A 22,084-nucleotide genomic window follows, 5' to 3' on the forward strand; every position below is an offset into this window, starting at 1 on the left:
ATTGGTTTCAACTCTTGCTAGAACGGTTGTCTTTGAACAAAGCTATGCAATACAAATTGGATCCAAGGACATGCTAATGAAACATGACAATGCTGGGAAGCTGGGAAGTAAAAATACACCATTAACAAAGTGCAACCATTGGATATTCTGAGACTAAATTGATCTCTTGTTGAAAAATTGCCCCCCATAAACTTAAAGTAGACAATTAGGATCAACTTGGATTTGTTGTACGGTCTCCGCCAATTCTTACGTGCTATTTTAAACCATGGCTTTTTTGCTTTCAAATCTCAGAAGATGAGTTTGTAACTCACCGTGGTCTACTTTGTCTGCAATTAAAGTTCTGTTTGACCTGTCTTTATGCAATTTGTCGTCTTGCTGAGAGGTCAAGCCACAGGGAGTAGCTATAATCACCAAAAGAATCTGCTGGGTATAACAACAGAAGTTGTTGTCAGTGACTGAATGGCTTCTCACAGACACTTTGAATGCAGGATACTTGTATTCAAGGGTGATTGGGGTACAGTGTGGTGGCTTTTAGGCAGAAATTCAAACAAGCAGATCATCCAGATCAGAAAAGCAGGTACTCCAGAGCTAACACTGGAGCACAAAGGACAGAAGCAGCAGATTCTGAAGATGTACGGTTTGTTATTGTCTATCTTCAAGAGTAAGGTCCCGCTCTGTGGACCAGCGGCGGCGAGGTAGGGAGAGTGGGGATGGGTTTCACGCGTGCGTCCGCCACTTGCACCAAGGCAGCTTCGCACGGGCACACTCGCCTGCCACTTGCAGGCCCAGTTCCCAACAGGCCATGGCCTGGCACCGGGCTGCAGACTTTGGGGCGCCTATTCTAGAGCCATCTTTTCCTAGAAAACGAAAGGCTGCTTTATTTTCCTCCAAAAAACTGCCAGATTAAAACTTTTTCTTTTTTAAAAATAGAAGTATTATAAATACAAGAAACCATGCTTTTTAAAAAAAAAAAAAGTCCCCTCCTTCTTCGTGCAATCACTTAGGACTAGACTGTTGCCAATGAGTCGTTCTGCTTCCATAGCAGCTTTGCCATCTTCAAGTATATAAAAAGTTCAGTAACTTAATTCTGCAGCACAATTTGGAATTTATACAAAGATCCTAGTTGAAGGATCTTTGCACTTGTTGCTGACCATTTTGCCCTTGTTGCAGGAATTTCAGTCCTCCCAGCTTCCCCTACTCCCATTGTCACACTTCTGCCAAAAGGTAGCAAACTGAGTGTCTCAGTATATACCAAGATGTCTTATTTGCTTTACCACAAAGGGGAGGGAAAAACTGAACAGAAAAGCAGAGCTGCCAAAATCAGATATGCAAATTTGGACATTTTGTATATGCTGTTTCCTCTGTGGCGGAGGGCAAGGCATAAGAGAAACAAACGAAACAGCACCCAATGACCCAAAATTTCCAGTGCCTGCTTTTTTGCCTTGGAAAGCCTTGGCCTTCTGAATAAGTGCACAGAGGTAGCTTAGCAGCTCCCTGACAATATATTTCCTGAATTCCAAAGATTAATTAAAAAAAGAGAGAATTACCAGCTTCTTTGCACAGACAACTCTAAAACCGTCAGATTTTTCTCTGCCATTCTATTTCTGCATTGAATAGCATGAAAAAAGGTAATACAGAAACACAATAACCCTTTATGCTCTCCTTGCTACAGACTGAGAAACAAGAATCTTGCAAGCCTCCAACTACCAAATGAAAATCTGCCTTGGATTCTCCATGCATAAGAGGCTGCTTCCTGGAAGAGGCTAGGGGGTGATTAAGTTTCTAGAGGTTGTTCAGTTCGGGCCAATGAGAACATGTGCTCCCTTTACAACGACAGAGAAAAATCTGAGGTTTGCAAGGTTTCTACAAGCATCAGCCATAATTGGGCAAAATAAGGAGTTGGTACAACAAAACCAGTGATCTTGCCCTACTGCTCAAAAGCCATGCACTACACTTGAGCTGGAATGGGTTTTTTTTGTTTTTTTAAAAAAGTGGACTGCCTATAAAATCAATCTTGTGTTAAAACGCCAAGACACCATTTCACCAGGCACGCTAGCCAGACTCTTTTCAGATTTCAAGCTTGTCCCACGACGTTTTGAGGCTCTTTGGGTTGCAACTTGGATGCTGGGAGTTCCAAGCCTGCCCATAACATGGGCTCAGCTTTCCTCATGGCGAGCTCAATCTTTGTCGCGGTCATATTTACGTAGCTTCTTTTCACATCGATCACCTGGAAGAGGAAAATAATGGCTTCAGTTCAAGCAGCAGTGAACTGGGCGGCTTATGGACCCCCTTAAACGCGATACATTCTGTGGGCAATTATAGTGAAGGGATTTTATTACGCTTAAGGTTGATGCTAGTAATATTGATATTAGTAGTGATACTTTGTGATCGTCTTTGTTTATGTGCAAGCAGCTTTGTAGGTGCTTTATATTGGGAAATTAGTTATAGAAAAGCAAACATTTCATGCTTTAGGTACAGGGGTTTGCTTACATGAAAAAAGCATGGTGAGGGGAGGGGGGAAAGGAGCTGTGGTGGAACCTGGGTTGCTGTGTATGAGTCCTCCTCTAGGAATTACTTTCCTGTACCTTTTGGTTCCTAGTACCAAGACCAGATCTCTTTGTTCTGGAAAGGTATAAAAGGTGGAAGACCTCTTTCCTGGTTGTTGCCTTCATCTCTCTACCAGCCACGAAGAGAGATGTGGCCACCCAACTCTTACTTTGATCAAAATAAAAGTTGTTTGCTTGCTGAAACCTCGGCTCAGGAGTTTCTTTTGGCTCTTTTAAATTCCTGAGTAATGCTGGGGCAATTGTGAGGCAAAGTGTAAAAACTTACAATAGTATCAGTACATGATAGTCCTTATTTGTTAAAGAGAAACCGGTAAGCACTAACATAATTTCAGAAAGAGGCTTCTTAGTTCAAGTTCCTCAAATCTGGGGAAAAAAAAATCCAGCTTGCACACATGACTCCATATTACCTTTGAAATAATTGTGCATAAAATGAACACAGGCAGTCACAGCCTAGTGACTGAAGTTACAACGGCACTGGAAAAAATGACTTATGACCGTTTTTTCACACTTATGACCACTGCGGCATCCCCATGGTCACGTGATCAAAATTCAGACTCTTGGCAACTGACTCCTATTTATGACGGTTACAGAGTCCTGGGGTCACGTGATCACCTTTTGCGGCCTTCTGACAAGGAAAAGCCAACGGGGGAAGCCAGATTCACTGAACAACGGTGTTACTAACATAAACAACTGCAGTGATTCAGTTAACAACTGTGGCAAGAAAGGCCGTAAAGTGCAGCAAAATTAACTTAACAAGTGTGTCACTTAGCAACAGAAATGTTGGGCTCAACTGTGGTCATAAGCCGAGGGCTATCTGTTCTTGGCAAATGAATAGGGTAATTGGAAATTTTGCTCCCAAAGTATAAACACAGGAGACTGGTAGCAGCAGTTTTGAATGCTTATCTATATTTCTCAGATCAATAAGCACTTATACAATCTACCCTAAATGTCACCGTTTTATATCAACGAGAGTCAAAGGGCACCCGTGCTAGGTTTTTAACTCATTTTCTAACAGGCTGTGCTTGTGATGAATGAAAAACTGATTCACCGGTGCCCTAAGGAATTTTTCAAATCAGCCTTCTAATAATGACTTAGGTGCACAGAATCCATTCATCAACCACCTACCGCAACAGTCAGCATGACTTTGGCATTTGCATATTTCTTAAAACACAATCACACCCCGTTAGGAAAGTCTGACAACAGAATCCATTAAAAAAAAACCACTTCCAACAGAAAGTTGAAAATTTGTAGCAGAATTATGTACTTACGCCCCATAGATTCAGATTCTGACTGAACACCTTATCGCCTTCAAACACAATATGGATATTTAGCTGCAAAAGAAAGGAAAGTTTTATGCAATAAAATAGAAATGCACGTTTACTTGCATTTATCCAACTGGGTCTATTATTACTTGGAAATAACCCTTCCCTTTAAATGTATGAAAGCAGTGTTTCTCAGCCTTGGCCAGTTGAAAATGGGTGGACTTTCTCTCCCCGAATTTCCCGGCCAGTTGAAGTCCACCCATCTTCAATTGGCCAAGGTTGAGAAACACTGTATGAAAGAAAAACAGAAATTTTCCATTCTTCAACCACTCTTTACAAAACTTCATTTCTACGTTATCCTGCTGCCGTTCTCTGAACTTGTTCCCATTTCTCTGAATCCTTCTTAAAGCATGGTGCCACCTAGATACCACCTAGGATAATCAAATAAAACATAACTGAAACAGAATGATTAATCCCACAATTGGGAAATTGTGCATCGACTGATGCCTTGTAAAATTGCCTCTGTCTTTTTCGCACTACTGGCTCATATCCAATGTGCCAATCGTCCCAATCTCTTTTTCGCAACTGCCATTATTAATCCAGTATTTGCCACCTTGTTTCCACGTGCTAAATTTCTAAGTCAAGAATGCCGTATTTGCTTCTATTATATTACATTGCTATTTTCAGCCCATCCCTCTAACTTGATTTTTTTTTGTCCTCTAAATATTAATTATGCCACCCAACGTTATTCCCTCAACAGATTTGATAAGAGGTCCCTCTCTGTTCTCATCCAATGAAAATGTTAAAAATTACAAGCTCCAATTCTGGACTATGTGTCATCTCACTTAAAACCTCTCTACAGTTTGATGAAGAGCTGCTGGTGATTACCCTTTGAGCCAATTGTGTATCCATTATATTGTTATGTCCTCCATCCAACAGGTAATTAGCTTTTTAATCAGCCTCAAATAGAAAAAAAACCTATAAAGAACTAAGACCACCTTTATATGTTTGTCTTTGTGTGCATATACTTTACTGTAACTAATTTAATAGACATAGTTTATTGTCAGGTTGCTCTATGGAAGATGTCACACACACACACACACCCTGCATTCTAATGCAGTATGATCTCCTGAAATCTGTTACTGTTTTTTTTATGGTAAGACCTAACTCATTACAGTGGTAATAAGAACATCATTGAAGTACCAGGTTAGGGGCAGATCACCATGAAAAAACTCTATCTATGTACACCGAGAGTCAATACTGACTTGATGGTATGCTATCAATGAATCAATCAATCAATCAAAAGTCTGTGCGCGTACATCAGCCCACCAAAGCAAAAGAATAACTTACTAATGTACTGTTTGCCTCTACTCGGCTAAGTTCAGGAATGGAATTCTTCGCATAGATTGAAATTGTCACTTCACGTCCAGTTTGATGCCAATCGTGTCTGCAGGGCACCACTTTCTTCCCCTTAGAGTTGAGCAGACAAACATGATTAGTTTTCCATTAAAAAAATCCCTGCTATCTATTTTTCCATTGGAGTGAAGATTGCCATTGTCAGCCACAGTTTGGAACAGAAGCTTTCCCTAAAAACGGTATGGGAGCATTTATTCAAAAGGAAGATTATCCCCCGTTGGCGGAACCTGTGTCTTTAACTAATAAAAGGAATCTGTACTTTTTCCACCCTGCTAAGTAGGACAAGGCACAGAAATATATTTTTTTATTTAAGTTTTCCTAAGGTTATGAAAGGTAGGCCCAAACCTCCTAAAACTTCATAAGTCCCCGCTGCTTTGTCTCCTAGCTACTTGCACAATCTACTCCAGCAAGTTCATTGCAAGAGAGACTCTTAAACTGTACTGTCATAAAGAGGAATACAGGTAGTCCTCAATTTACAGCCATTTATTTAGTGATCATTTGAAGTTACAACAGCACTGATAAAAGTGACTTAGAAGGTTGAAAAAGCTGATCACATGACGCTGGGACACTGCAACCGTCATAAATGGGAGTCAGTTGCCTAAATTTTGATCATGTGAGCATGGGGATGCTGCAACAGTTGTAAGTGTGAAAAACCGGGCATGTCACATTTTTTCAGTGTCACTGTAACTTTGAACAGTCACTAAATGAACTGTTGTAAGCCAAGAACTACCTGTACTGTTCAAACTATCACTTCTTTCCTGTATATGAAATTTTACAGAATTCAAGCTCTTATTCTTAAGGTATGAATGGACTAAAAGCAAAGCCAAAAATATTTAGATTTTTCCAATCAATCCAGCTGCAACTACTTACGGCATCCTTCTTAATCCATAGGTGTGTTCCTGTTGTGCAGCCCTCTTGAGACAAAAAAGTATTAAAGTCTGATGTTTTCCTCTTACAACAACTCCAGTACTTCATCCTATATATTACAAAGAGCAGAGGGGGAAAAACACTATGTAGAGTCACATAGCATTATGGCAAGTAATCCAAATATTTATTTATTTATTTATTTATTTATTAGTTTTTATAAACCGCCCTTCTCCCGAGGGACTCGGGGCGGTGTACAGAGGAAGGAATGTATACAGATTGAACAATAAATAATAAGAAACACTAATGAAAACAAACTGGGACCCCAATTAACGCTATCATGCCAGGCCAGACTGCTGGAACAGGAAAGTTTTTAAGTCGCGACGGAAGGTACGGAGGTCAGGGGCCATCCGGATTTCGGTTGGTAAGCTGTTCCAGAGGGCTGGCGCACCTACTGAGAATGCCCTCCCCCTGGGGGCCACCAGCCGACATTCCTTGAGCGGTGGCACCCTGAGGAGGCCCTCTCTGTGGGAGCGCACAGGACGGTGGGGTGCTGACATTGGCAGAAGGTGCTCCCGTAGGTAGTCCGGACCCATGCCATGTAGGGCTTTGTATGTCATTGTTAGCACCTTGAACTTCACACGGAAGGCAACCGGAAGCCAGTGCAGCGCACGGAGGAGAGGTGTGATATGGGAGTATCGGGAGGCTCCCAAGAGTGTCCGTGCCGCCGCACTTTGCACCAGTTGAAGCTTCCGAGTGGATCTCAAGGGCAGCCCCATGTAGAGAGCGTTACAATAGTCTAGGCGAGAGGTCACAAGGGCATGGGTGACTGTACGTAAGGAATCCAGGTCCAGATAAGGCCATAGTTGGCGAACTAGTCGAACCCGGGAGAAGGCCCCCTTGGTCACAGCTCCTATGTGGTCTTCCAGGGAGAGCTGCGAGTCTAGGAGGACACCCAGGTTGCGGGCCCTATCAACAGGTGGAAGTAACTTGTCCCCAATGTTAAGCAGTGGGACGTTCTGAATATCCTGGCTTGCCGGTACGTACAGCCATTCAGTCTTGTCCGGGTTCAGTTGAAGCCTGTTTCTCCCCATCCATTCCCGGACCGCTTTCAGGCAGCGGGACATCACGTCTAGGGCATCACTGATATTGTTTGGAGTTGAGATAAAAAGCTGGGTGTCATCAGCATACTGATGGTACCCTACTCCAAAACTGCGAATGATCTCACCCAGCGGTTTCATGTAGATGTTGAACAGGAGAGGCGAGAGGACCAACCCCTGAGGGACTCCGCAAGCGAGAGGCCTCGGGGTCGACCTCTGTCCCCCTGTCAGTACCGACTGCGAGCGACCCTGGAGAAAGGAGGAGAACCAACGCAGAACCGTGCCTCCCACTCCCAGTCCCCTGAGGCGTCGCAGCAAGATACCATGGTCGATGGTATCGAAAGCCGCCGAGAGGTCTAATAAGACTAGGACAGAGGAATGGCCCCTGTCTCGGGCTCTCCAGAGATCATTCATCAGAGCGACCAATGCCGTCTCCGTGCTGTAGCCCGGCCTGAAACCCGATTGGTACGGGTCTAGATAAACCGCTTCATCCAGGATCTGAGGAAGTTGGTGCGCCACCACGCTCTCAACAACCTTCGCAAGGAAGCGAAGATTGGAGACTGGACGAAAGTTATTCAAAGAGGATGGGTCCAAGGTGGGCTTGAGGAGAGGTCTCACCACCGCCTCCTTCAAGGCGGTGGGGAAGTGACCCTCACTCAGAGAAGCAGAGATGACCGCTAGGAAACAGCCTCGTGTCCCCTCTCGAGCTGCATAGGCCAGCCAGGAAGGGCACGGGTCCAGTAAGCAAGTGGAGGAGCTCAACCTTCTCATAATCCTGTCCACTTCCTTAGGAGTTACAGGATCAAATTCTTCCCAGATGACGTCGACAAGACTGTCCATGTCTTGTTCTTCCATCTCAGCCCAGTTGGAGTCCAGGCCAGTTCGAATCCGAGCAATTTTATCCAGCAGATATTGACCAAATTCCTCGGCTCGACCCTGCAAGGGTTCCTCCCTCACCTCTTGGTTTAGTAGGGAGCGAGTCACCCTGAACAAGGCAGCCGGGCGATTATCTGCGGACGCGATGAGGGTGGAAAAGTAGTTGGATTTTGCCACCCTTATCGCAGCGAGATAAGACCTGGTGAGGATTCTTAGTCGCAATCGGTCGGATTCGGATCGACTGGATCTCCAACGGCTCTCTAGGCCCCGTCTCCGACGCTTCATCTCCCGGAGCTCCTCGGTGAACCATGGGGCTCGCTGGGATCTGCGCCGGGTCAGAGGCCGCAAGGGTACAACTCGGTCCAGAGCCTCCGTGGCTGCCTTTTCCCAGGCTTCCACTAAGGCATCCGCCGAGCTGTGGGCAGGGGGTGCGTGCGTGTCCCTAAGCGCTGCCTGGAACTTATCGGGGTCCATTAGGCGCCTAGGGCGGTACCATCTGACTGGCACCGTGCACCCACGGTGGGGGGTGGCAAGGGGGAAGTCTAGCCGCAGGAGGTGGTGATCGGTCCATGACAGGGGCGTAACAGTTGTGGCACCCCCACCGATATCATCACGCCACCGTCCAGACAAGAACACCAAGTCTGGGTTGTGGCCTCACTCATGAGTCGGCCCAGAAATTATTTGCAACAGGTCCATGGCCGCCATGGAAGCCAAGCTGCTTGGCTATAAAGAATTTTAAGAATTAATTAAGCCACACAATACCCACCCTTCGTGGAATATAGGCACACCAGCATGATAAATACACACATCTTCTGAGCTGCTTGGTCCTTCGAATGTCTAGGGAAACGTTAGCAGAAAATAATTCATTAGCCACTGAATTATAACAGGCTGGATCCCAATGTCCCAAAGGTACTTTTTCAAAAGGCAACTGGACTTTGTTTTGCCTTGAAGACATTTCGTTTCCCTGATTCTGACTGAATCAGAACTGAAGAAGCTTCTTGGATGAGAAGTGAAATGTCTTCAAGGAAAAACAAAGTCCCGTTGCCTTTTGAAAAAGCACCTTTGGGACCACCGTGACCTGGATGACGGAGAATCTCCATAGACATTCTGTATCTCAATGCTTCCCAAGCAAGAAGAAGTGATGCACGTTCTTAGCCATTTTTATTACCGTATTTTTTGGACCATAAGACGCACTTCCCCCAAAAAAAAGTGTGGGGGGGAAAACAAGGGTGCGTCTTATGGTCCGAATGTGATCCGTATGGCCAGCCCCAACCTCCGCAAGTGGAAAGCAAGGGAGACTGCCAGGAGCACGAATCGGTACGTGCTGAGAAACGCCAATCTCACGCTCCTGCAATCTCCCTCGCTCGGTTTCAGCTTCCCTTGCTACAAGAGAAAGCAGGCTGAAACGGAGCGAGGGAGATTGCCAGGAACGTGATCTCGCACTGCTGCAATCTCCCTCGCTCCGTTTCAGCCTGCTTTCTCTTGTAGCAAGGGAAGCTGAAACCAAGCGAGGGAGATTGCAGGAGCGCGAGATCGCGTTCCTGGCAATCTCCCTCGCTCCGTTTCAGCTTGCTTTCTGCAAGAGAAAGCCGGGGTGCAGGGCCGCCTCTGCGGGTACTGCTCTAACGCGGAGAGGGAAGGACAAAGAGGGAGGGAAGGAAGAAAGAAAGGAAAGAAGGAAGGGACAATGGGAGAGGTAGGGAGAGAGAAATAGAGAGAGAGAGAGAGAGAGAGAGGGAAAGAGAGGGAGAGAGAGAAGGAGAAAGAAAGGGAGAGAGAGAAAGAGGGAGAGAAAGACAAGGAGAAAGAAAGAGGGAGGGAAATAGAGGGAGAGAGAGAAAGGGAGAAATAGAGGGAAAGAGAAAAATAGAGAGGGAGAGAGAGAGGAGAAAGAAAGGGAGGGAAATAGAGGGAGAGAGAAATAGGGAGAAATAGGAGGGAAACAGAAAAATAGGGAAAGAGGGAGAGGAGAAAGAAAGAGGGAGAGAGAAAGAGGGAGGGGGAGAGAGGGAGAGAAAGAGAAGGGGAGAGAGAGAAATTAAATTAGTAACATGGTTGTTACGTGAATCTGGTTTCCCCACTAACTTTGTTTGTCAGAAGGTTGCAAAAGGCGATCACATGACCCTGGAACAATGTGACCATCATAAATATGAATCGATTGCCAAGCATCCGAATGTAAATCACATGACCCTGGGGATGCTGCAATGGTCATAAGTGTGAAAAATGGTCATGTCACTTTTTTCAGTGCTGTCGTAACTTTGAACAGTCACTAAGTGAATCGTTGTAAGTCGAGGACTACCTGTACTTTATCATTTTTTTTCCTTTTTTGGGGTGTGTGTGTGTGTCAAGTTTTTGACACCTTGCTGGGTGACTGGTGGTACTCAGACATTGCCTTGTCCTAAAAGTGGTACAATGGATGAAAAGGTTCAAAAGCCCTGTTTTAGTATACCAGTACTATTTGGTTCAGAATATTTTTTTTCTTGTTTTCCTGCTCTAAAAACTGGGTGCGTCTTATGGTCCGAAAAATACGGTATTTTGCAGTTCCTACTGGTCATTAGCTAAGAGAGCTTCGCAATGTCCTCCAGTTGTCTGGATGAGGAAGAAAAAGGGGGGAGGGAATGCTTTTCTGTGGCTCTTTTAAAGGACGTTGGAAAAATATTTAGCTATGCAGATTTGGACCAATATTTCAATTTTAGACTTTGTCTAAAATAATAACACTGTTGGCCTGATTAATGCGTATTCAAAAATAAGAAAATGGGTGAAAACTCCCTTTGCTCAGAATGCACGAAAATGCACTTTGATATATACATAAATCCATCCATCCATCCATCCACGCACACACACACACACACCCCTATTCATGGGATGTGTTGATCTAACATGGGTTGACAGGTTTGTACTAAAAAAAACACACTTGAAATAAAACAGGTCTACTGTGTTAAGATTTAAGATATTTACCTTTAAACAGCCTGCATTTTTGCACGTAGTCCCAATCTTTATCTCATCGCCATCATCTTCTGCAAAATAAGAACTCTGTTTAGAATGTTTCTAAGTTTTCATGCTTAAAAGAATTTTTTTTTTGGGGGGGGGGGGAGGATTGAGATGTAGAAGACATCAGAGAAACAATTATATTGAGTATTTTGTGCACAGGTTTGCTTTTCAAACATGAAAACACCATGCACACAGTACGAATGAGGAATAATAATAATAATAATAATAATAATAATAATAATAATAATAATAATAATAATAATAATAATAATAATAATAAAATGATGATGATGGACACAACACATTCTCTGGTAAAAACCCCTTGGAATGTTACTAGGCTACATACCCTTTTTTATTTCATTTTCTGATGATAGTTTTAGTTTTTCTAATGACTGTTTCAAGGAAGCTGACACTTTCAACTGCAAGCAGCTCATTGGTTCATCAGAACTAAGGAATCATAGGGAAAAATACATTATTTTAATTATTCAGTCTCAACAACTAAATATTTTGAATATTTAAAAGAAGTGGAAAAGAGTTCTTCGTATTAATATTCTTGGTAGTTACTATTATAATTAAAAAGGATTATATTATAGGTTTACAATTTTATCTGAGGTTGGTTTACAAAGATATTTTGGGTTTCTTCTCTCCAGTGAAAAAAGTAAAATAAAATACACTTAGACATTACACTTACTTAGACAGCAAGTAATAAATATAACAAAAATGAAATTATATGAAGTTGACTTGACATTACTGCCAGTCTTAATTGGTATTATTGTAGCATTGTTACCTTGGTCTTTCAATTGCTTCTATTGGCTTTGGTGCTTGAATTATGTGTTCTTGAAATTTAGGTTTCAGATCAGTTAATTCTTTTCGTTCACAGGTAGTTTTCACTTCAGGTTTGACTGGTTCAGGGGGTTTCTCACTATTATGGAAGCCCTTGGTGCAACCCTGTTGTAAAAACACTGTTTAATACAAGTTGTTACTCAGTTCTATCGATGTAGTTGAAAATGTATCCTTTCTTATTAGCCTTCAGATTCTTTATCATTTTAATTTGTATGCTTGGTTAAACAGATATTCCCTTTTTTATTAGAGTATACACCTACTAGGTTGTACACCTACTAGGTTATACACTTACTGCCAACCTAGCAGTTCGAAAGCATGTAAAAAATGCAAGTAGAAAAATAGAGACCACTCCGGTGGGAAGGTAACAGCGTTCCGTGCGCCTTTGGCGTCTAGTCATGCCGGCCACATGACCACGGAGGCGTCCTCGGACAAGCGCTGGCTCTTCGGCTTTGAAATGGAGATGAGCACCGGCCCCTAGAGTCGGAAACGACTAGCAGGCATGTGCGGGGGAACCTTTACCTTTATACACCTACACCAACTTCTGTTCTTCATGTATTGTAAGATGTTAGGACAGTAGAGATCCTATGCTTTAAAAAACTTAGATAGTAAGAGTTCCATTTAAACACAATGTGCCATGTAGGGCACTTACAGGAAATTAAATAAACCCAGCCAGCTTTTGCATGTGTTTGCCTTCCTGGAAAATATAACTGATTGAACTTGGCACTCAATCGTTAATATCTTACTATAGTGTAAATAAAACCTACGTAGCTACTAATACATACCTTAATGCTTAAGAAATCAGAAAAGTCTGTCGTTCTTCTTTTACAGCATGACCAGCCCTATAAAAATATGGCACCATTGAACATTTAAATCTTATTGAGTATCAGGTGCAAACAACCAGACCTACACATGTAGAGCTACCTTATTGTTCTCTGCCTATAGTACAAGAATCTACTCAGACTGGCAAATTCTGTCTAGAAAACACCAGATAAGGTCTAAGTGATTCAAGGGTTAGGAGTTTAGACTTAGTCCTGTTGTGTTTAGCTAGGGAGACCAAGCTGAATCTTTTCTTGAGCCCTCCTCCCATCTAGGATGGTTGCTCTCCAACTTCTGGTGAATATTATTAAAAAAAAAACCTGAGAACTACAAAGAAGATAATTTAACACTAATCTGATGGTGCTATATTCCTCTTAGGTTATTTGACATGGTTCCTACTTTTTTGTCTTTCAGTTGCATCATTTCTTTTCATCTCTGTTTGTGCTGCCCAACTAAGGCTTGATTAAGCAATGAAACAAGTTAATTAACTTTACAATCAAAACACGAATCATTATTCTAGTAAATACCCTTCTGCCCGACTGAGCAAAAAGCAAATAAATAAATAAATAAATAAATAAATAAATAAACAAATAAACTGAAAAGAATTCCACACAATTCAATTGGCTGCATGTACCAACCTTTCCCCCATGATTTAGCCTGTATTTATACCGAAGGTCAGTGTTATTTGAGGAATTTAGGAGGGGGGGGGAAGTGTTACTACATTCAGGTGAACTGACAGAGGTCACATAAACACTTGAATTAACTGAATTAATATCATTTAGTTTCAGTTTTTTAAAAGCCGTTGAAATAATTTATATTTGCCCACTTACTTTAAGAGCATCATGAAAGACAGGAATGCCTGGGTGATATGTGCATGATTCTAAAAAAAGAAAAAGCAGATGGCTCAGCCAAACTCAACAGTGAGTAACTTTATATGAAGCAGTATTTAGCTGAACAATTTAGTCTTATGCAACAGTGACACTTTCAAGATATGAAATAAAGCCTGCAATTCCCTACAAATTCCTTTTCTCTACTGATTGTTTGTCCTTGCCTCTCTCTCATCTCTGCTGAGTTCTGTTAATCTAAATTTAGAATGTAGGCTATTCATGGAAAGAGAATGTCATTTAGTTATTATTGCCACAGTGTATTACAGGTGAAACTAAAAAAATTAGAATATCGTGCAAAAGTTCATTTCAGTAATGCAACTTAAAAGGGGAAACTAATATATGAGATAGACTCATTACATGTAAAGCAAGATAGTTCAAGCCGTGATTTGTCATAATTGTGATGATTATGGCATACAGCTCATGAAAACCCCAAATCCACAATCTCAGAAAATTAGAATATTGTGAAAAGGTGCAATATTCTAGGCTCAAAGTGTCCCACTCTAATCAGCTAATTAAGCCATAACACCTGCAAAGGGTTCCTGAGCCTTTAAATGGTCTCTCAGTCTGGTTCAGTAGGAATCACAATCATGGGGAAGACTGCTGCACAATACAGTTGTGCAGAAAACCATCATTGACACCCTCCATAAGGAGGGAAAGCTTCAAAAGGTAATTGCAAAAGAAGTTGGATGTTCCCAAAGTGCTGTATCAAAGCACATTAATAGAAAGTTATGTGGAAGGGAAAAGTGTGGAAGAAAAAGGTGCACAAGCAGCAGGGATGACCGCAGCCTGGAGAGGATTGTCAGGAAAAGGCCATTCAAAAGTGTTGGGGACTTTCACAAGCAGTGGACTGAGGCTGGAGTCAGTGCATCAAGAGCCACCACACACAGATGGATCCTGGACATGGGCTTCAAATGTCGTATTCCTCTTGTCAAGCCGCTCCTGAACAAAAAACGACGTCAGAAGCGTCTTACCTGGGCTAAAGAAAAACAGACCTGGTCTGTTGCTCAGTGGTCCAAAGTCCTCTTTTCTGATGAGAGCAACTTTTGCATCTCATTTGGAAACCAAGGACCCATAGTCTGGAGGAAGAATGGAGAGGCACACACTGCAAGATGCTTGAAGTCCAGTGTGAAGTTTCCACAGTCTGTGTTGATTTGGGGAGCCATGTCATCTGCTGGTGTAGGTCCACTGTGCTTCATTAAGTCCAGGGTCAACGCAGCCGTCTACCAGGAGATTTTGGAGCACTTCATGCTTCCTTCTGCAGATGAGCTTTATGGGGATGCTGACTTCATTTTCCAGCAGGACTCGGCAACTGCCCACACTGCCAAAAGCACCAAAACCTGGTTCAATGACCGTGAGATTACTGTGCTTGATTGGCCAGCAAACTCGCCTGACCTGAACCCCATAGAGAATCTATGGGGCATTGCCAAGAGAAAGATGAGAGACATGAGACCGAACAATGCAGAAGAGCTGGTCTTCCATAACACCTTAGCAGTGCCACAGGCTGATAGCTTCCATGCCACGCCGCATTGAGGCAGTAATTGCTGCAAAAGGGGCCCAAACCAAGTACTGAGTACATATGCATGCTTATACTTTTCAGAGGTCTGATATTGTTCTATGTACACTCCTTGTTTTATTGATTGCATGTAATATTCTAATTTTCTGAGATTGTGGATTTGGGGTTTTCATGAGCTGTACGCCATAATCATCACAATTATGACAAATCACGGCTTGAACTATCTTGCTTTGCATGTCATGAGTCTATCTCATATATTAGTTTCCCCTTTTAAGTTGCATTACTGAAATAAATGAACTTTTGCACGATATTCTAATTTTTCGAGTTTCACCTGTATATAGTAATATTTGCTATATAAAGAAATAGAACTGATTTTTTTCTTAGTAAATCATAATTCTGTTATATTAAACTTTCATTTGTATAACACATATCCCACCAAGCATTATAAGTGTACATTCCACAGGGGTGTCATGCATATTGCTTAAACCTATGTTCTAAAATAGGGTTGAACTATTAACTGTGCAAGAGAAATAAAGTTCTTCCTTAACGAGCACCATGTAAACTTTGCGGAAATATTAGGATTACCTCACAAATATTTAGATCATTCTCATTATTCACAGATTCTGTATTTGTGACTGTATATATAGAAACACCGAGGAAAAGTACTAAACAATTATTTCAGTTTAGGTATTAGAAGTTATAATCAAACATTTGCACATATGCAAAAGGGGGCTAAGAATGCTCACACACACACACACAAAAATAGCTAATATCCCAAATGCTATCTTATGTTACAAGGGATGTGCAGTGATCCAGATCTGAATGGGGAAAAGCTGTTAATGAAGCACAGAGGAACCCACATGTTTTCACCTGCTGGAACTTGTCAAACATCATTTACAGGGATTGTGAAGTTGCCAACAGGTGAGAAGTACATATGTACTTATTATTACAGCTTATTACAACATTTAAAGCAGCTTATGGCAATAAAAATGCAGAATGTAAAGCAATCATAAGATTCATACAACTGAAAAATTAAAATCCATCGGATAATGAACAATTATGACAATAATCAAGCTTTCTGCCACAGGGGACATCTTAAGAGGGCATGTCCAGCTGACCAAAGCACCAGCCAACTTAAGTTTCTGTGTACTCCTTGAAAGCCCTATTGTGTATAACAATTGTGTATAAGTCTTCTCTCTTTTCTTTTCTACTATCCCTGGCAAACTTTTACAGATCTCAAAAGTGGACTAGCAGTGTTGTAGGCCAGATGGGTGTTGAGGTGTCCAGATGAAGAAGTCAAAAGAGCATCCTAAAAAAAGGCAGTTATGGATACTCCTGTGTTGTTGAACACTGTAAAACTATGTTATAGAGTTTACCACTGATGATTAGCACTAATGACCTTAGGGGACCTTGATAGTCCAAATGGAGCCAGACCAAATTCCACAGCTGTCCACTTAGCAGGCAAGTCAAAACACCATCCAGGAAGAAGGCAACCCTGCCATTCGTTTTATTTAAGATAAGATAACCTTTATTGTCATTTTTTTTTAATGTGGGCACACTGGCACACCTTAAAAATGAAATTCTGCTGCCTGCTCTCAAGTGTACACACACACAACACATATACAAGCATGCTATATACATACATACGTGCATACCTACTCTCTTACATATAAATACATTTATTTTATTAATATTACCCCAGGCACACATTAAAAATGAAATTCTGTTGCATGCTTTCAAAAGTACACATACCCAACACATATACAAGCATGCTGTATACATACATACGTGCATACCTACTCTCTTACATATAAATACATTTATTTTATTAATATTACCCCAGGCACACATTAAAAATGAAATTCTGTTGCATGCTTTCAAAAGTGTACACATACCCAACACATATACAAGCATGCTATATATACATACATACATACATACATATGTGCCTACCCACTCTCTTACATATAAATACATTTATTTTATTTATATTACCACAGGTAATTTTAGCCGGAGTTGTCAAAGAGAAATCCAGGCATCAAGTTGGACTCCAAAGGAGGCTCCATCCAAGTCGATGTCTCTCAATCTGGGCCCCTTGAAAACGGGTGGACTTCAACTCCCAGAATTCCCTAAGCAGAAAGGCTGCCTGGGGGATTCTGGGAGTTGAAGTCCACCCGTCTTCAAGGGGCCCAGATGAATGAATGAACCTTTATTGTCAAAGTACAACCATGTATACACTGAGATTGGCTGAGCCTCCCTTCATGCCGCCCCCCCCCCCCAGCTTATAGTGACAACAAACCCTCCATCTTATTACACCATGTGAACTAATTGCACAACACGCCGGCCTCGCAAGTCAATCATGCATAAAGTTTATAAAAAATTATTTCCCGCTCAAAAGCCTAACAGCCCACGGATAAAAGCTGTTTTTCAGCCTGTTGGTGCGGCTGGCTATACTCCTATATCTCCTACCCCAGACATGTCAAACACAAGGCCCGGGGGCCGGATCCGGCCCGCGAAGTGGTTTCATGCGGCCTGCAAAGCCATCCTGGAAACAGTGAGGGAATGGGCCCCCCCACTGCCTTGGCCCTGGCCCAGAGACCCTCCTTCTACCAGAGACCCTCAGATCTGTCCCACTCCTGCCCAGGCCCCCATAGGCACCCTTGATGCCAATGATGTAGAGCTGGCCACGCCCACCCAGCAGGCCATACACACTCTAGCCACGCCCACCCAGTAGACCACACCCACCCTGGCCACACCCACCCGGCCCCCTGAGGGCAACCGCAGTGCTGATGCGGCCCTCAATGAAATTGAGTTTGACACCCCTGCACAGTAGGGTGATCAGATTTAAGTTATAAAAGAATCCACTAGATGGAAGCAGAGTTAAGGTCTTCTGCTTTCCTTTGCTGCCCTCTAGGGTTGGAGATCTTTTGTTTAAACCCAAGAGTTGATAGCATAACGGTAGCCATTTTAAGCTCTGTGGACTTCAACTCCCAGAATTTCTTAGCCAGAAATTCTGGGAGTTGAAGTCCACACACTTAAAAAGATGCTGAGGTCCTAGAAAGAGTGCAGAGAAGAGCAAGAAAGATGATAAAGCGTGATGTGAGTTTGACACCCTTGTCCTACCCGATGGTAGGAGAGTAAAGAGGGTGTGAGTCGTCCCCGAGGATTTTCCTCACTCTTCCAAGGCAGCGGGCCCTGGCGAGGTCATCCAGTGGTGTCAGGGGGACAGCCCCCCGATGTCTTGTGCTGTGCTCACTACCCTCTGTAATGCTTTCCTATCCGCAGCTGTCAGACCAGCATGTTGTTGTTGTTGATAGTTGCGAAGTCGTGTCTGACCCATCGCGACCCTATGGACAACATTCCTCCAGGCCTTCCTGTCCTCTACCATCTTCTGGAGTCCATTTAATCTCACACTTACTGCTTCAGTGACTCCATCCAGCCACCTCATTCTCTGTCGTCCCTTTCTTCTCTTGCCCTCAATCTTTCCCAGCATTAGGCTCTTCTCCAGTGAGTCCTTCCTTCTCATTAGGTGGCCAAAGTATTTGAGTTTCAACTTCAGGATCTGGCCTTCTAAAGAGCAGTCAGGGTTGATCTCCTCTAGGACTGACCGGTTTGTTCGCCTTGCAGTCCAAGGGACTCGCAGGAGTCTTCTCCAGCTCCAGAGTTCAAAGGCCTCCATTCAAAAGACCAGCATACCAAACCACAATACCACAAGGCTTTCGGGTAGGCTTCTCTCCTTTCCTCCGAGGTTTTTTTTTTCTTCTTCCCCGCCTCCCCACCCCACACACACAATCCGTCAGGCAGGATAAACCTTCACCCAACGACCAAGTTTCCACAAACCCCACCCCCCCACACTTACAACTAGCGGGACTACCATCCCTCATAAGCACCCGCTAACACGGCCTTCCCTCCTGAGGGGCTCTGGTTCCAAGTCCCATCGCTCTCTGCCGGCCGTGCTGGCTGCGGACCATGGGGGCTAGAGTTCCCGCTCTCTGGAAGGCGGCGATTCGGGAGGATTGGGGCGTGAGGGGGAGTGGGGAGGAGGGAGGAAAGGCGCTCACCTTCCGTGTTGGTGGCGGGGTCGAAGCGCTGCCCGCATCCCCGGTTGTAGCAGAGCAGAGCCATGGCCGCTGAAGGAGAAACGCCGGTCGATCCCGCACGATTGACTGACGGAGTGATTGACAGGAAGGAAGTCGCCGCCTCTTCCTCGTTCCGGACCTTGCCGACCCGGCAGTTTCGGGAACGTTCGCGTAACTTCGCGGAGTTGAGCCGTTGGCGCAGGCGCGTAAACCCACTGACGCTTGGAACGGGAGGGAGGGAGGAGATGAGCGGCGCATGCGTACTTGGGAGCGGCGGAAAGGTTGAAGGCGCGAGCTTAAGTTTGCTCGGAGGGAGGCGAGTTAAGGCGGCTGCTTTTTGCAAAGTCCATCCTGGCGATTGTTCGCTTGGGCAAGAAATGCTTTTGTTTGCAGCGGAGCTAGGGCGGTCCGTTCTGGCTCTTGCACCATCATGCGGGGAACGAGTCAGTCCAGGAAGCGGTTTCAAGGTGTTACGTGTGAACGGATCGCTCGCGGGACAAAGAGCAATGGATGCAAGATAACGGGTGGGAGAGGAGAAGGAAGGAGGAGAAGAGAGGCTTGGAGGAGCGGAGAAAGAATGGCTTTCGGGAGGCTTTAGGTTGTGGGTGCTCCATCACTGGAGGCTTTTAAGAAGAGAGTGGACAAACCCATTTGTCTGGAATGGTATAGGGCCAGGGGTAAGCAACCTCGACTCTTTTATGACTCATGGACTTCAACTCCCAGAATTCCTGAGTTCAGCTATGCTATGCTATGCTATGCTGACTCAGGAATTCTGGGAGTTGAAGTCCATGAGTCATAAAAGAGCCGAGGTTGCCTACACCTGGTATAGGGCCAGGGGTAGGCAACCTCGACTCTTTTATGACTCATGGACTTCAACTCCCAGAATTCCTGAATCAGCATAGCTGGCTCAGGAATTCTGGGAGTTGAAGTCCATGAGTTATAAAAGAGCCGAGGTTGCCTACCCCTGGTATAGGGGTCTCCTGTTTGAGCAGCGGGTTGGACTAGAAGACCTCCAAGGCCCCTTCCAACTTTGATGATGTTCTGTGTTCTATATGTAATAATTGGAGCTTTAATCTTTAACAAACGTGGTACGAACACAACTGTAAAAGTACTTCTGAATCCGCTGTGTGGAGAGAGTTTCCTCCTTTAAATTTCTGGGAGTCTACCTCTGTGAAGATCTGACCTGGAAAGTTAATACAACCCAGGTGGCCAGAAAGGCCCAACAGAGACTCCACTTCCTCAGGGTCTTGCGGAAAAACAGGGTAGAACAATGGCTAATGACCTTTTACCGATCTATAGAGAGCGTCCTCTCGCACTGTGTTATGGTTTGGTATGCTGACCTGACAGCCGCGGATAGGAAAGCGTTACAGAGGGGAGTGAGCACAGCACAAGACATTTGTAAAATGGGGGGGGGGTGTCGTATGGAGACCCGCTTTATGACCATCATGACTTACAACTGTAATTGCAGAACTCGAGGTTGTAACTTGAGATCTACCTGTAGTATTGTCAGATGCTAAATCTAGTGAATAGCAAAAAAAAAATATCAACTGTCCCACTGCCCCATGAAATATATGACAAAATACCAAACTTCAAAAAATAAAAATAAATTCCAGGTGCCAAATACAGTTCCAATTGGAAAGACACCAAAATTACACAAATGATCAAAAGCAATCGAGAGCAGGTAACAGTAAGCAGCTCCTAGATTATTTAACCACAACTTTGTCAGAGATGTGTCCCAGATTGTTTCTTGTACTTCTAGAAATTAATTGGATAGTTTTCTACATAAACATCTTTTGTATTATGAATGATTGTCCCCATCAAGAAATGGACCCATCGTTCAGAGCTCATTAAAAGTTTCTGTCCTCACAAGCTATGTTAAAGGCATCTATTTAGTAGTAATGATTGCTCATTAACTCCCACTTTTACTGCTCTTGTAGATGCTGCTGCTGACATTCTTACTGACAGGTATAATAATGAAATGAATTGCATGTATGAAGTCAGTGTGACTTTGAAAAGGGGGCACACCTGACTGCAAAGACTACAACATTGGTGGTTATTTATAGCACCTTTTAAGTTGCCTGTTGATTGCAAAAATACAGGTGATCTTCAGCTTATGACTTGATTGCTTAGTGACTGATGTTACAAACTCTGAAAAAAGGAGTTATCAAAGTCTCCTTTGGGTCAAGTTTGGCTCCTGATGCCAATGTGGACATGTCTCGATCTTGCCAATGGTATTTAAGTGGTTGGCCATTGATTTCTAGTTATTTCTCATGGGATTTTCTGACAATCCTTCATTCAATGGTAGCCTGGCAATCTTGTTTAGCATCTTTCAAGATCAACCAAGGTTGGCTTTTTGCTGCCATCTTGTTAGGCAAATACACAATGGCAGAATTTTAGGCTGGTCTCTTTTCCAACTAAATCAGGGGTGTCAAACTCAATTTCATTGCGGGCCGCATCGGCATTGTGGTTGCCCTCAAGGGGCTGGGTGGGCGTGGCCTACTGGGTGGGCGTGGCTAAAGTGTGTATGGCCTACTGGGTGGGCGTGGCCAGCTCTACATCATTGGCATCAAGGGTGCCTATGGGGGCCTGGGCAGGAGTGGGACAGACCATCGGGTAGGACAAGGGTGTCAAACTCACATCACACTTATCGTCTTTCTTGCTCTTCTGTGCACTCTTTCTAGGACCTCAGCATCTTTTTAAGTGTGTGGACTTCAACTCCCAGAATTTCTGGCTAAGGAATTTTGGGAGTTGAAGTCCATAGAGCTTAAAATGGCTACCGTTATGCTATCAACTCTTGGGTTTAAAAAAAAAATCTCCAACCCTAGAGGGCAGCAAAGGAAAGCAGAAGACCTTAACTCTGCTTCCATCTA

The 22,084-nt window shown here is 43.6% G+C and overlaps 1 protein-coding gene across 2 annotated transcripts; it reads right to left on the reverse strand.

The window, feature by feature from the left end:
• Nucleotides 1–970: 970 nt before the first annotated feature.
• On the reverse strand, nucleotides 971–19,304 carry CHORDC1 (cysteine and histidine rich domain containing 1). Of its 2 annotated transcripts, none has more exons than XM_081327482.1 (11): nucleotides 19,197–19,304; nucleotides 13,566–13,615; nucleotides 12,702–12,758; nucleotides 11,864–12,024; nucleotides 11,423–11,523; nucleotides 11,044–11,099; nucleotides 8,852–8,922; nucleotides 6,116–6,221; nucleotides 5,180–5,299; nucleotides 3,836–3,898; nucleotides 971–2,227 (listed from the first exon to the last, which is right to left on the reverse strand). In XM_081327482.1, the coding sequence occupies exons 1-11, from the start codon at nucleotides 19,258–19,260 to the stop codon at nucleotides 2,075–2,077; spliced, it is 1,002 nt and encodes a 333-aa protein (XP_081183608.1). In that variant the 5' UTR covers nucleotides 19,261–19,304; the 3' UTR covers nucleotides 971–2,074. The 2 variants fall into 2 exon arrangements, with proteins under 2 accessions (XP_081183608.1, XP_081183607.1); XM_081327481.1 differs by having other exon boundaries at nucleotides 11,044–11,102.
• Nucleotides 19,305–22,084: the final 2,780 nt, after the last annotated feature.

The sequence above is a fragment of the Vipera berus genome (assembly GCF_964194415.1).
Source record: "Vipera berus genome assembly, chromosome: 4".
Classification (NCBI taxonomy): Eukaryota; Metazoa; Chordata; class Lepidosauria; order Squamata; family Viperidae; genus Vipera; species Vipera berus.